Raw genomic sequence first — 13,654 nt, 5'->3', positions numbered from 1 at the left:
AACAGCTGACAGGACTGACGCTACACGTCATTCACTTGACTGTCTCGAGCCAATTCACTCAAATCACTCGGTCTCTTCACATTCGTTTCGATGTGATTCAAACGGTCGAGTGGTCCTTTGCTCTCTTTATAAATAATAAGCTTTGACCATAGGTTGCGGTTAACCACACCCCGCTCTTGAAGCCCAGACCCCTTGAGATATTTTTAGCGCTGATGATGACCGCTGTCATCTAACGGAAAGATCATCCCGGGAATCACAGAGCGAAGCTACACGGTGTCTGCGCGCGCTCGCTTTGAGTCGCTTTATCTTAACATGAGGACACAAAGCGCTTTTGTTATATGGACGGCGATGGTTCTTCATTTATCTGTCATAAAAGGTAAGCACATGGCTTATGATTTACTTGATTCTAGTATGGATCCTGCAACATGATTCTGTAATGTTACAGTCTCTACAGGCTTTGTCTCGCTCGCATGGTTTTTCGGAATAGTCATTATTCGTCTTAATTTGTAATTACATTGTTTTGCATATAAATGAAACACATCTATCTATCTATCTATCTATCTATCTATCTATCTATCTATCTATCTATCTATCTATCTTCTTTTGAAAAGTATGTCATCATTGACAATTTGCATGTTACAATACTGCAACAATACATACATTTGGGAACAATACATTTGGGAACATCTGTTCAATAAATACTTTCCAATTTGTATTTATTTGTATTTGCCCCTGAAGTGCTAGTGAAATGTTACTTTAAAAAAAAAAAAAAAAAAAAATGTTTTTGTTTACGCAGTTAGGAAACACATGCCAGATTTGAACCCATGTCTCCCACATCAGCACCAAATCGATGTGTTGGATCAACCTACACGTTCCAAAAGTTAAATTAACACGAGTTCTCGCTTAAAGAATCTAGATGAACTCAGTTCTCATGTGTTAATTTCATTAACTTTTGGAACGTGTAGGTTGATCCGACACATCGATTTGGTGCTGATGTGGGAGACATTGGTTCGAATCTGGCATGTGTTTCCTGACTGCATAAACAAAAAATGTTCTTTTCTTCTAAAGTAACATTTCATTGTTTATGCATCTAGCCTAGTTTAACTGGCCACTATAGTTTATGGCATAGCTGAGAAGAATAGTGAAGCGTGATATTCTTTTCTTATTTTCTGTCTTCTAAATCTTCAAAAAAAACCTGTGCACGTGCAGGATTTGAGGACAAAATCTGCTTTTATCTGTTTTGTTTGTTCCTTTGTTTGTTCCTCTGCTCCTTCTTGACACATAAAGGTCACAACTGCTTTGTTCTGAGGATTCAGTGTGTGACCATTAAACTCGGCTGTTCAGATCTGGCCTTGAACGCCCACGTAACCGATTCAGCATGAGAACACAGCTTTCTTCCTGTAGCACAGTAGCACAACCCTGCTCCAACACACTTACCTGCTATACCTTGATTAGCTGCTTCAGGTGTGTTTGATTAGGTTTGGAGGAGCTAAACTGCAGAATAGTAGCCCTCGGGGAGCAGGGCTGGAGAACCCTGCTGTTGCAAATGAACATATTCCCTTTTAAATGCTCATGTTTTTCTACAAGTACAGTTGTCAATAAGAAGTTTTTGGACATTTTTAATTAGGCAGCAGCTAGCAATAGATGCTATTTAGTATTTACATTAAGTGAAAACAGCATATTTACTTGGCGATAGATTCTATTTACACTAAGTGAAAATAGCAATATATTCTATTTACACTAAGTGACAATAGCAGCATTTTCTTAGTGATATGCTATTTACACTAGGTGAAAATAGCGAGAGATTCTATTTTACACCATGTACGAGTATCAGTTCCGTGCAATAAGAGTAAATAGTAATTAGATGCTATCTATACTTTATATTGGCAGATACTTAATGATTATATTAAAATTATTAAAGGGGCTATATGTAAGATTTTTACTTTAATAAAGCATAAAAATACCCCAATATGTTTACAGATATTTAGGAAACTTGCTAAGTTCACTTACTTGTTTCTCAGAAAAACAATGCTACAGTCAGATATTCTACTTTGAAATGTGCGTTCCTTGTCGGAATGTCTGTCTTTGTTTTGGTCTGTGCGAAACCACGTGCTGCAGTTTATCCAATAGTATTTTGACATCACAGGTTGCCAGTTGGCGGAAAACACAGCATATTGTAGCCATGGAAACCAGCAAACAAACTGGGTCAGAGAATCGCAGATTCTACCTGACCTAAAAAGCCTCTGCATCCATCTGAAAAATCTCCATGAACAACAGCATATTAAAACAGATAAATAAACTCATCAGCTTACAGTGTGTAAGTCTCCTCAGCTTTCATTGTCAGTTGACTCTTTGCTAAGCCATGCCCGAAAACCGCCACAGGCCAATCGCGGTTTAGCCACCGTAACTAGGCGCGGGAGGTCTGTCAAGCTTTCGAGCGAGGGAACATGCCGAAGTGTTGTGCGTATGGATTGTGTAAATCTGATACCCGGTATCCTAAAAGTTTGGATGGAGTAGTGGAATTTTTTCCCTTCCCGAAACCTAAAACCCAAGGGGAGAAATGCCGGTGTTCTGACAATTTGTGCTACCATGTCAGATTTTGCTACCTCCCATTGAAACAGTAGGTAACGTTAGCAAAATCTGAGAGTGAAAAATGCTAACGTTACCTATCAGATTGTGCTTCCAGCGTGATATTAACGTGGTTTATGGCTTTATTAACATCTACACCTACCCCAACCCTTATGAATAATGCAAGTACAGTAGTGGTAGCACAATAGATGATATAGCATTAATCGTTAGAACAAGTATAAATCGATAGCGAAAAATGCTACTTATCATATTGTGCTTTATTAATGTCTACACCTACCCCAACACTAAACCTACCCTTACTTATAATAATGCAAATACAGTAATTTTGTGTTATTTATCATGACAACAATGATGTAATATTGATGTGTGCACATTGCAGTAAGCCCGGGTAGGACAATCTGACGGGTAACGTTAGGTTAGCTAGCTAGCTAACTCAGCACATCGTTGCTTGGAAATAATGACGGTTCTTTGTTCATAATGCATATAACGTATTTTAACGTGAAATAATATGATTAAAGGCAAGACGGAGTAACGTTAGCCTGGCGTGCTAAAAATATAAGCGGGAGAATGTTATCATTGCAATGCGATTATCAAAATTATCAAAAATGACTAATTATCTCCTTGAAAATGTCTGACACCGGTGCTTACATACTATAAATGACTTGCCAGGTGCGAAAGCTTGACAGGCGTAGCAACAGTAACTAAGGAGGGCGGGGCTTAGCGAAGGGTCCATTGCGCTCCCTCTTGTTGCGTGCTCAAGCTGGCAACCCGCGTCTTTGAAGGAGGGGGCGGGACAAACAATATTTTGAATTTGGACTGCAGTATCTATTTTGACCACTGGGTATCATTCCTACATAGAGCCCCTTTAAATGGATGCTGCCTTATTGGGAGAATAAAAACCCTCCCTACAACTTCCCCTAACCCTACCCAATAAACACTTTTAATATTACTAAACACTCGTTCAAGGTTTATTTCCACTTTTAGAACATTATTTTCATTTTTATAAAAAAAACTGCAAGCTTGGCACCCGCATCGATCGCGTTAAAAGCCAGGTTTGCGAGCTTTACTCACTACTGCTGCGCCACTGAAGAAATTGAACTCTATGCAAAATTTTTAAAACTTGAGTGGCCCAACCAGACATTGGTGGGTGGAGCTAGTGTAAATAGCATTTGCCAACAAGGGACGCTATTTGCACTTTGTGCAATTTTGGGCAATACATTCTGAATAAACAAGCTGGAATGGTTTGCTCATGCAGATATTTTCTACTTCTCCCCAAGGTCGAACAACAGACTCACCCCCAGACGTGAGTTCCCTTCTGAATGAAGTCAATCCTAAAGATCACGTGACTTCAAAAAATGACATTTTGGAATCACGACCCAGTACAGCCTATCAAAGCATCTCCTCTCCTCCAACTGATTTCTCAACCAGCAAGGTCACACCTACTGTTCCTCCTCCATCTCAGCCATCCAATGACACCTCTCCATCACCAGCCATCTCACAGACCCCTGCGCTACAAGATGTCACCACCCACAACACAGAGACAGCCTCAGTACCAGGCAAGACTAATCAAATTTAACCCTAATCTAATTGCAAATGCTATCTGTTATTAATCAGTCTAACTTGGCTTTGAAAACAAATTTGCTATCCATAGTGTTGAGAACAACAACATAGACAGTGGAGGATAAGGCTGTAAAAATGAACAGTTACAAAGAGTTGAAAGATGTTTAAAATTAAGTCTTCAAACCATTATCACATTCAAATGAAACGATCAAAGTTAAAGCTCTGCAAAAAAAAAATTACTCAGAAATTGCTAGTGAATTACACGAATAATTACTAAACTTTTTTTTTAGTAAGGGGGGTTAAATATTTAATATTATTTACAGTTAATAATATATCACAGCTGCTCTCTCGATGTTGCTATTGGCATCGGCCATTGAAAAACTCACGGCTATTGGTCAACCACAAGCTGAGATGACAGTAAAGATAGTGGCAATAATCGCATATCGTTGTATGAATACAGTGATTCATGTGTGTGTACATCACTGTTTTCCACTTTAAAGATAAAACACTGGCCTTTATGTGACTGAATCAAGACTGAACTTGTGAGACTAAAATGTCACATTCCACCCACTTGATCAAACGTCTATCTGTAAATAATGGCTGGACGTGGGTGTAACATTTTGGAACATGACTGTGTTTGTAAATAATATCCCTCTCGCATACTGTCATTTCACTGGAAACACAGCTATATTTAGGGCAGATGAATATCTACTTATTGATTTACTGCACTTATGCCAGACCTTAAGTATGACTGTTAGAAGAAAACAACTTCAAAACAGAAGTTCTTCAAAACTTGCCTGGCAGACAATAAAACGGTGAAAATTACAGTGACCAGGGTTGCCAGATTTGCATAACAAAACCAGCCCATTTGCTATTCAAAACCCACCCAATCACGGCCAAAACTAGCCACAACTAGCTAATTCTATTCCATGGGAATTCTATCTATCTATCTATCTATCTATCTATCTATCTATCTATCTATCTATCTATCTATCTATCTATCTATCTATCTATCTATCTATCTATCTATCTATCTATCTATCTATCTATCTATCTATCTATCTATCTATCTATGTCTGTCTATATATTTGTCTATCTATCTATCTATCTATCTATCTGTTTTTGTCTATCTATCTATGTCTATCTGTGTCTGTCTATATATTTGTCTGTCTATATATTTGTCTGTCTATATATTTGTCTATCTATCTATCTGTCTGTCTATCTATCTATCTGTAACTCTGTATCTGTCTGTCTGTGATTGTAGCAAAAAAATTAAAAGACAAATATCAGACAAAAAGCATTTTTTATCAAAATTGAATTTGTGGATGCTGAAATATTTTTAACAATTGTTTTTAAAATATGATGTCTAAATCTAAAAGAAATCTGCATGTCGTCCTATAAATTGCTAATTAGATTAATCTTTGTTCTCAGTGTTAATTAACTTGTTAATGAACTTTCATGAACTTTTCATGAAATCAGCACTGCACACCCTCTTGTTTTGAATTGTGGCAGAGAGTTTTGCATAGACTAGCACCACTCACAGTCTACATGCTCTTCATAACTTAAAAAAAAAAAAAAAAAAACTTAATAAAATCTTCAAATCCTTAAATCTTACTTTCAGTCCATTTTCCTTCTTTGCTCAAAGCTTGTGTTTATTATGCCAATTTTTCTCCTGCAGGTTTTTCTGTTGGCAGTCCATCTCTTTCTTATTTGAAGAGCACTGTTTCAGATTCAGTAGCCACAGCTCCTGCAACATCCATCAGTCCAAGTGAAGGACATCAGACCTTCTCCACTTTAACCAGCAGTGTGTCCCAGACAACACAATCAGCTCGACCATTCACCCCCAGTTACCCTCAGACATCCCAGTTTGCCCTGACCAGCAGTTCAGATGTCACTGGACCTGCTCCTTTGGAAGACCAGGACAAGCCCTCTGAACTGGATGTGGGTGATCAAGGTGTGTGGATAGCAAATGTTTGTCCCTGCCATTTACTTTAAAAGGATAGTTCACACAAAAATGAAAATTCTATCATCATTAAATCATCCTCATGTCATTTCAAACCCATAAGACCACATTTTTAATAAGTTCATAAAGATATTGTAAAAGTAAGCCATAAGAATCAAGTGGTTTAATCCAAGTCTTCCGAAGAGATACAATCACTTTATATTATGAACTAATATAATATGTATATATACAAATATATATAATATATAAAAAATTTTTGGAAGGGGGGGGGGGGGGGTTGGGTGAACTAACCCTTAAGCCTCTGTTTAAACTAAGGCCAGAGTATGAGAGACAGAAAATGTTTGAGTGGTGTCTTTGGTCTTGCAGTAGAGGTCTAAGCACAATGACAGATGATAATTTAATTAATTTTCCATCTGCATTTACTTCTGTGGTCTGTGCAGGGCTCCATTATGTTTCTTCAGTTTTATTAGTTCCTGTGATAGTGATAATCAGTTTCCGCTCAATTTATCAATCTTCCAGAATCAGGGAAGGTTCCCCACCGCCCTACATCACCACTGGACCCCCTGCTTGCCGCTCTGGTCACCATTTTCATCATTTGCACTGCTATGGTTTCGGCCGTCCTCTTCCTCAGGTTCCGCCAGCGAAGTGAGCATCCAGAATTTCATCGGCTTCAAGATCTCCCTATGGTGAGTCTCATGCCTATATCATAAATCTTGGATAATTACATATTTCTGCACACAGCATTTGGGCAGCAAGTCATAATACTTTTAAATAAAATTTTCCTGATAATTTACTCACCCCCATGTCATCCAAGATGTTCATGTCTTTCTTTCGTCAGTCGAAAATAAATTAAGGTTTTTGATGAAAACATTCCAGGATTATTCTCCTTATAGTGGACTTCAATGGCCTCCAGATGGTTGAAGGTCAAAATTACAGTTTCAGTGCAGCTTCAAAGGGCTTTAGACGATACCAGACGAGGAATAAGGGTCTTATCTAGCGAAAAGATCGGTCATTTTCGAAAAAAATACAACTGTTTGTTTTATAAACACAAAATATCACCTTGAATGTACTTCCAGTTTCTGCATTCTTCAAAACGCTTATGCTGAATGTCCTACGCCTTCCCTATTCTACTTACAGAACGAACGCAGCACCAGTTTTGTTTTTTTCCGTAAGTAGAATAGGGAAGGCGGAGGACATACAGCGTAAGCATTTTGAAGAATGCGGAAACCCGAAGTATGTTCAAGGTGATATTTTGTGTTTATAAAGCATATACAGTTGTATTTTTTTCTAAAATGATCGTTTCGCTAGATAAGACCCTTATTCCTCGTCTGGTATCGTTTAAAGCCCTTTGAAGCTGCACTGAAACTGTAATTTTGACCTTCAACCGTTTGGGCTCCATTGAAGTCCACTATAAGGAGAATAATCCTGGAATGTTTTCATCAAAAACCTTAATTTCTTTTCAACTGAAGAAAGAAAGACATGAACATCTTGGATGACATGGAGGTGAGTAAACTATCAGAAAAATTTTATTTAAAAGTGGACTAATCCTTTAAAGAGCCCCTATTATGCTATTTCAAAGGCTCCTAATTTTGTTTTGCCTCCTACAATAGGTTTACGTGCACTTTATAAAACACTAATTTTCTCATAATATATATTGCAGCATCACCTCTTTTTCTCAGTGTATAAACAATAAACTATTTGGTCTCTCTAAACTCCTCCTTTCCAAGAGCCTACACTGCTCTGATTGGACAGATGGTACAGTCTGTTGTGATTGGTCGATGCCTTACAGTGAATTTCAGCTCCAGATCTTCCCCAGTGCTTGTGTACCCAGTGATACTGAAAGCTTCTTCTGTCACCAAAACAAATTCCTTGCATGTGCAAACATACTTGGCAATAAAGCTCTTTTTGATTCTGATACGAACAGTAACGATGGTGTCGGTTTTACTGTATCAATTCGAGCCTTAGTCCTCATCCTTTGAAATTGCATGAAAGGTTGATTTACTTCCCTAGCACCGAAAACAGCGGCTTCTTGACATGTCGACAACATGAACCAAAATCAAGCCTCAGCTACAACTACAGTGTCTGAGGGCGGGTCAAAGTAGACGTGTGTGGGCAGCAAATAAAGACCATAGCATTATGTTAATTTGTTTCAAAACTATGTAGGTATGTAACAGGAAGTGAGACTGGAATTACTGATGACTCATTTCAGCAGATCAGAATCGGTACTTTCTTTTAGGAGACAATAACCCCATTTATCATACAATTAGATCTTTGAAACTTTGCAAACCTTTTACATTCACAAACAGCTATATTTCAAACTACTGAAAAGTAATATCCAAAAAAGCATAATGGGGCCCTTTAAAGGTGCCATCGAATTGAAAAAAAGAGTTCAGTACATGGAAATGACATACAGTGAGTTTCAAACTCCATTGTTTCCTCCTTCTTATATAAATCTCATTTGTTTAAAAGACATCCGAAAAACAGGCGAATCTCAACATAACACCGACTGTTACGTAACAGTCGGGGTGTACGCCCCAATATTTGCATATGCCAGCCCATGTTCACAACATTATGAAAGGCATTAGACAAGGGCAGGCATTAACGTCTGGAGCAGCACAACCGAATCATCAGACTAGGTAAGCAAGCAAGGACAATAGAGAAAAATGGCAGATGGAGCAATAATAACTGACATGATCCATGATAGCATGATATTTTTAGTGATATTTGTAAACTGTCTTTCTAAATGTTTCGTTAGCATGTTGCTAATGTACTGTTAAATGTGGTTAAATTTACCATCATTTCTTACTGTATTCACGGAGACAAGAGCCGTCGCTATTTTCATTATTAAACACTTGCAGTCTGTATAATTCATAAACACAACTTCATTCTTTATAAATCTCTCCAACAGTGTAGCATTAGCTGTTAGCCACAGAGCACTATCAAACTTATTCAGAATCAAATGTAAACATCCAAACAAATACTATACTTACGTGATTAGACATGCTGCATGACGAACACTTTGTAAAGATCCATTTTGAGGGTTATATTAGCTGTGTACTTTATGATGTATTACATCTGGTAAAAAAACGTTCGATGGCACCTTTAAAATCGAGACTTTTGTGAATTTGATAGATTTACATATAGATAAGGGTGATTGTGTCATGTTTTGCAAATGTGGTTGGCAAATCCACACTGATTATGATAAAATCAGATAATTCAAGTGCTGGCATCTAAAGTAAAAAATGTTTTTGCTTTTCTGCAGGATGATCTCCTAGAAGACACGCCATTGTCAAGATACACCTATTAGCAAGAGTAAATTCCACCATTTCATTATTTGATTCCTCAGGCAACCAGTGTTGTTATTGGTGCAATTCCCCTGAAAGACCGCTTTCTCAACTGATCTCTGATTATCAGTTTTGATGATTCTCAGGAGGCCTTGATGCTAAAATGTGGTTGCGTAATATTAGAAAATAAAAAAGGGTTTCATAAGATAGAATAAAATGATGTTGAGTCTTATTCTCTGCTAAAAACTGCACAGTTCCTTAATAAAACAGTTGTTTAGTTACAATAAGAGAATGTTTGAGTTTAAAAAAACAATAAACAAAACAGTAATTTATATACATTTTATTCCCCTTAAGATCCATTACAAAGTTTTGCCATGTAGAAGAAACATTTAGTATTTTTAGTAAATTAGAGCTTTTCCTACAGATAATGTTTGCTTTTATTAGACACTCTAATTGTACTCAATATTATGACACTTTTGCTGTTTTATAGAACGTTTTATTATGAAAGGTCTACATTTCTTGAGTCTACACAAGCAAATAGTACTGCATTTTTTCTTTTCAGGGGCTTTGGATTATTTTCCAAGATAATTTTTTTGGAAAAAGTTCCCTGGGTTTAGCATACATGTCTCTGGACTTTTGCACTGACATATAGAGTTATGACATTGTAGTGAGGAAAATTTTACTTTTTATGAGACATTGTTCTAGAATGAGTACAATTTTGGGTTTTCAATTTTCAGTTGAATTGTGATTTTGATATTTATGACAATGGTTGATTGTCCTGATCGCTTATGAAGGTATGTGAAATAACTTGACATGTATTTTAGCATATTCACTTCTGTCTATGCTGGTATTTGTGGTAAACCTAGTGCCTAATGTACTTTGTGCCAAAACTGATTTACGGTAAACAACCTGATAAATATATATTGCACAGTTGTGTTGTTGAGATGAACCTGTAAAGATAAGAGTTTGTAATAAAAGAAGAAAACTATATTTTGTGAAGCCTCATGTTATAACACAGAGAACATTTAATATTATAATAAAAAAGTGGAATATTGTAATAAACATGGCATCATCAGAATAATATAGAAAATACTGAGTTACGTTAATTTCATTTCTAAAAAAGACGAAACTTGTTTATCATAGATTAAAAAACATCACAATATTAAATAAACAATGACAAAAATGTGTTAAACCATCAATAACGTGTTACTACAACTGAAGACCTTTCAGTTGTTTAAAAAATTCATAAACATGAACGCTGATTTAAAAAATCATGTGAATATGTATCATAACAGTTTTGTCTGAGAACAATGGCAAGTCATCAGTTTACCACCGATCTATGGCTGTGAAATGATGATGTCACCATACGGCTCGTCCTGTCGCACTGTGACCTGTCCTGCAACTGTTTGCTCTGTAAACACAAGACGAAACAACAAGACAGCATAATTTCCCAGGTGATTAAACTTTTCAATAAATTAAGAATTTGGAGCATTTGGTTATATTTATTTTGTTAATTGTGGCGTTCCAACTCACGCCATTATTGGCATCTAGCAGGTGATTTTCTTTGTGTGTTTGTGTTGAAAATAATATTGGTTTCATTAATTGGCCCACAAGTCTACTGCAAAAATTGCTCCCCATTCCTCCATTTTTTGGCAATCACCCAATTTAATTTCTTTCATTTTCATTTCAACCCCTAATTTCATTTCATTCATTTTGTCTACACTAACAAGAGTCATGCATGATGGGATTGTAAATCATCTGCCACAGTCTTACCTAGCAATCTCCAAAATATGTGGGCAACAATTCTACGGCTGGGCTGAGGGGGCAGCAGAGAGTGAAAGGTCACTAAATCTTCAGTAACATCCTGCAGCCTTCAACAGAAGAAATAAATACATGAAATGTGCAAAGCAAAAATAAATAAATAAATAAATAATGATAAAATAATATATTATTCTGTAAAACTTGAAAAGATACCTTATATTCAGTAATAATATTGATTTGACTGTACTGACACTACTGGACAAAACTTCCTGTATAATGAAAATTATTTACTGTTGAGCTGCTGAATCAACATTGAACTGATTTGAGCTAAATAACGACTATTATTTTCTGTAGAGCTGCTAACTAATGCACTTTGCAACATTGACACTTATTGCATAAAGTGCTATATAAATACATGTGACTTGGCTATTGTATAATAATGTAAATATAAATAACTTTTAAATAAATAACAAAAAATGCATATACCTGATACACTTGTATTAACACAATAGTGTAAAAAAAAAAATAAAAACAACATTTTACATTGACATCAACAAGAAGCAGAGAGTTTTAAGCTGTACCTTAATTGTTCCTCAATATCCATTGTAATATCTTCCATCTCTGGGACCCTCTCCTCTGGGATGTCCTGCAGACCAAACTGAATTTCTGGAACAGGGGATCTAAAATAACAAATAACATAAATAACAAAAAATGCATATACTGGATACACTTGTATTAACACAACAGTGTAAAAAAAAAAAAAAAAAAAAAAACTTTTTACATTGACATCAAAAAGAAGCAGAGATTTTTACGCACCTTAACCGTTCCTCCTCAATATTCATTGTAATATCTTCCATCCCTGGGACCCTTTCCTCTGGGACCCTTTCCTCTGGGATGTCCTCCAGACCAAGCTGAATTTCTGGAACAGGGGATCTAAAATAACAAATAACATAAATAACAAAAAATGCATATACCAGATACACTTGTATTAACACAATAGTGTAAAAAAAAAAAAAAAAAAACTTTTTACATTGACATCAAAAAGAAGCAGAGATTTTTACGCTGTACCTTAACTGTTCCTCAATATCCACTGTAATTGCTTCCATCCCTGGGACCCTTTCCCCTGGGATGTCCTCCAGACCAAGCTGAATTTCTGGAACAGGTGATCTAAAATAACAAATAACATAAATAACAAAAATGCATATACCGGATACACTTGTATTAACACAATAGTGTAAAAAAAATTTTTTTACATTACATCAAAAAGAAGCAGAGAGTTTTACGCTGTACCTTAACCGTTCCTCAATATCCACTGTAATATCTTCCATCTCTGGGACCCTCTCCTCTGGGATGTCCTCTAGACCAAACTGAATTTCTGGGATAGGGGATCTAAACCCATAAAAAGCATAAGTAATTATTCAGAGGCACTTAATTATGCAGCGACTGAATGTGAAACTCGCATGTGTCTCTAATGAGAGCGACAGCTACTTCCGTCTCACACTTTCTGTCTCTTTTTTAACCATCTCACCGTCTCATTTCAGGTGTCTCGAGTGGAGAAAAATCCTTATCTGGTGTCTCCAAAATGACCAAAGAGGCTTCAAATACAATAAAACATGAACATTCAGTATGTAAATGTAGCAGCTAAACTTGTTATTCTCTTTCTTTCCCTCCCTTCAAAACACACCACAATTACTACTGAAATAAAGTCAATCAACTATAATCTGAAACATTATTCTAGGAATATACACTGATCAGCCACAACATTAAAACCACTGACAGGTGATGTAAGTAACACTGATTATATGGTCACAATGGAACCTGTCAAGGTGTGGGATATATTAGGCAGCAGGTGAACGTAATGCTGCCCATGATAGAAAGGTATCAGAACACACAGTGTGTTGGTAGGAGTGCCCATAATGACCCATTTCTACCACTGAAAGCACCTACAATGGGCATTTGAGCATCAAAAATGGACTGTGGAGCAAAGGAAGAAGGTTGCCTGGTCTGATGAATCACGTTTTATTTTAGATCGGGTGGATGGCCAGGTGCATGTGCATTGTGTTCTGCAGAGAAACCCTGGGTTCTGCATTCATGTGGATGTTACTTTTATATGTACCACCTACCTAAAGATTGATACCATGTTACATCCTTTATTGCAGTGGTGTTCCCTGATGGCACTGGCCTCTTTCAGCAGGATAATGCACACTGCCACAGTGCACACACTGGTCAGGAATGGTTTGAGGAACATGACAAAGAGTTCAAGGTGTTGACTTGGCCTCCAAATTCCCCAGATCTAAGTCCGATTGAGCATCAGTGAGATGTGCTTGACCAACAAATCCAAACCATGGAGGCCCCACCTCACAACTTACAGGACTTAAAGGATCTGCTGCTAATATCTTGGTGCCAGATACCACAGGACATGTTCAGAGGTCTTGTGGAGTCCATGCTTCGACTTATCAGAGCTGTTTTGGTAGCACGAGGGGGGCCTACATAATAT

General features: G+C 36.9%; 2 protein-coding genes across 3 annotated transcripts; one reads left to right on the top strand and one right to left on the bottom strand.

The window, feature by feature from the left end:
- Positions 1 to 246: 246 nt before the first annotated feature.
- Positions 247 to 12,796, top strand: si:ch73-344o19.1 (uncharacterized). 2 transcript variants are annotated; one of them, XM_067363652.1, is made up of 5 exons: positions 247 to 376; positions 3,867 to 4,145; positions 5,828 to 6,103; positions 6,632 to 6,798; positions 12,699 to 12,796. In XM_067363652.1, the coding sequence occupies exons 1-5, from the start codon at positions 313 to 315 to the stop codon at positions 12,741 to 12,743; spliced, it is 831 nt and encodes a 276-aa protein (XP_067219753.1). In that variant the 5' UTR covers positions 247 to 312; the 3' UTR covers positions 12,744 to 12,796. The 2 variants fall into 2 exon arrangements, with proteins under 2 accessions (XP_067219753.1, XP_067219752.1); XM_067363651.1 differs by lacking the exon at positions 12,699 to 12,796 and adding an exon at positions 9,375 to 10,458.
- Positions 10,690 to 12,680, bottom strand: LOC137003013 (uncharacterized protein PF3D7_1120000-like). Its single transcript, XM_067363021.1, has 7 exons — positions 12,646 to 12,680; positions 12,448 to 12,546; positions 12,226 to 12,324; positions 11,974 to 12,090; positions 11,739 to 11,837; positions 11,170 to 11,267; positions 10,690 to 10,807 (listed from the first exon to the last, which is right to left on the bottom strand). Exons 1-7 carry the CDS (start codon positions 12,678 to 12,680, stop codon positions 10,734 to 10,736), a joined length of 621 nt encoding a protein of 206 aa, XP_067219122.1. The 3' UTR covers positions 10,690 to 10,733.
- Positions 12,797 to 13,654: the final 858 nt, after the last annotated feature.

The sequence above is a fragment of the Chanodichthys erythropterus genome, chromosome 16 (assembly GCF_024489055.1).
Source record: "Chanodichthys erythropterus isolate Z2021 chromosome 16, ASM2448905v1, whole genome shotgun sequence".
NCBI lineage: Eukaryota > Metazoa > Chordata > Actinopteri > Cypriniformes > Xenocyprididae > Chanodichthys > Chanodichthys erythropterus.
This window is presented reverse-complemented; position numbering and strand designations above follow the sequence as displayed.

Excerpts from the sequence above, each read along its gene's own strand:
- si:ch73-344o19.1 (XM_067363652.1), top strand. The coding sequence starts at position 313 with ATGAGGACACAAAGCGCTTTTGTTATATGGACGGCGATGGTTCTTCAT. Across the intron at positions 377-3,866 it reads TCATTTATCTGTCATAAAAG|GTCGAACAACAGACTCACCC; the intron begins GTAAGCACATGG and ends CTTCTCCCCAAG. Across the intron at positions 4,146-5,827 it reads AGAGACAGCCTCAGTACCAG|GTTTTTCTGTTGGCAGTCCA; the intron begins GCAAGACTAATC and ends TTTCTCCTGCAG.
- LOC137003013 (XM_067363021.1), bottom strand. The coding sequence starts at position 12,680 with ATGGTTAAAAAAGAGACAGAAAGTGTGAGACGGAA. Across the intron at positions 12,325-12,447 it reads GATATTGAGGAACGGTTAAG|ATCACCTGTTCCAGAAATTC; the intron begins GTACAGCGTAAA and ends TTGTTATTTTAG. Across the intron at positions 10,808-11,169 it reads CATATTTTGGAGATTGCTAG|AGCAAACAGTTGCAGGACAG; the intron begins GTAAGACTGTGG and ends TTGTGTTTACAG.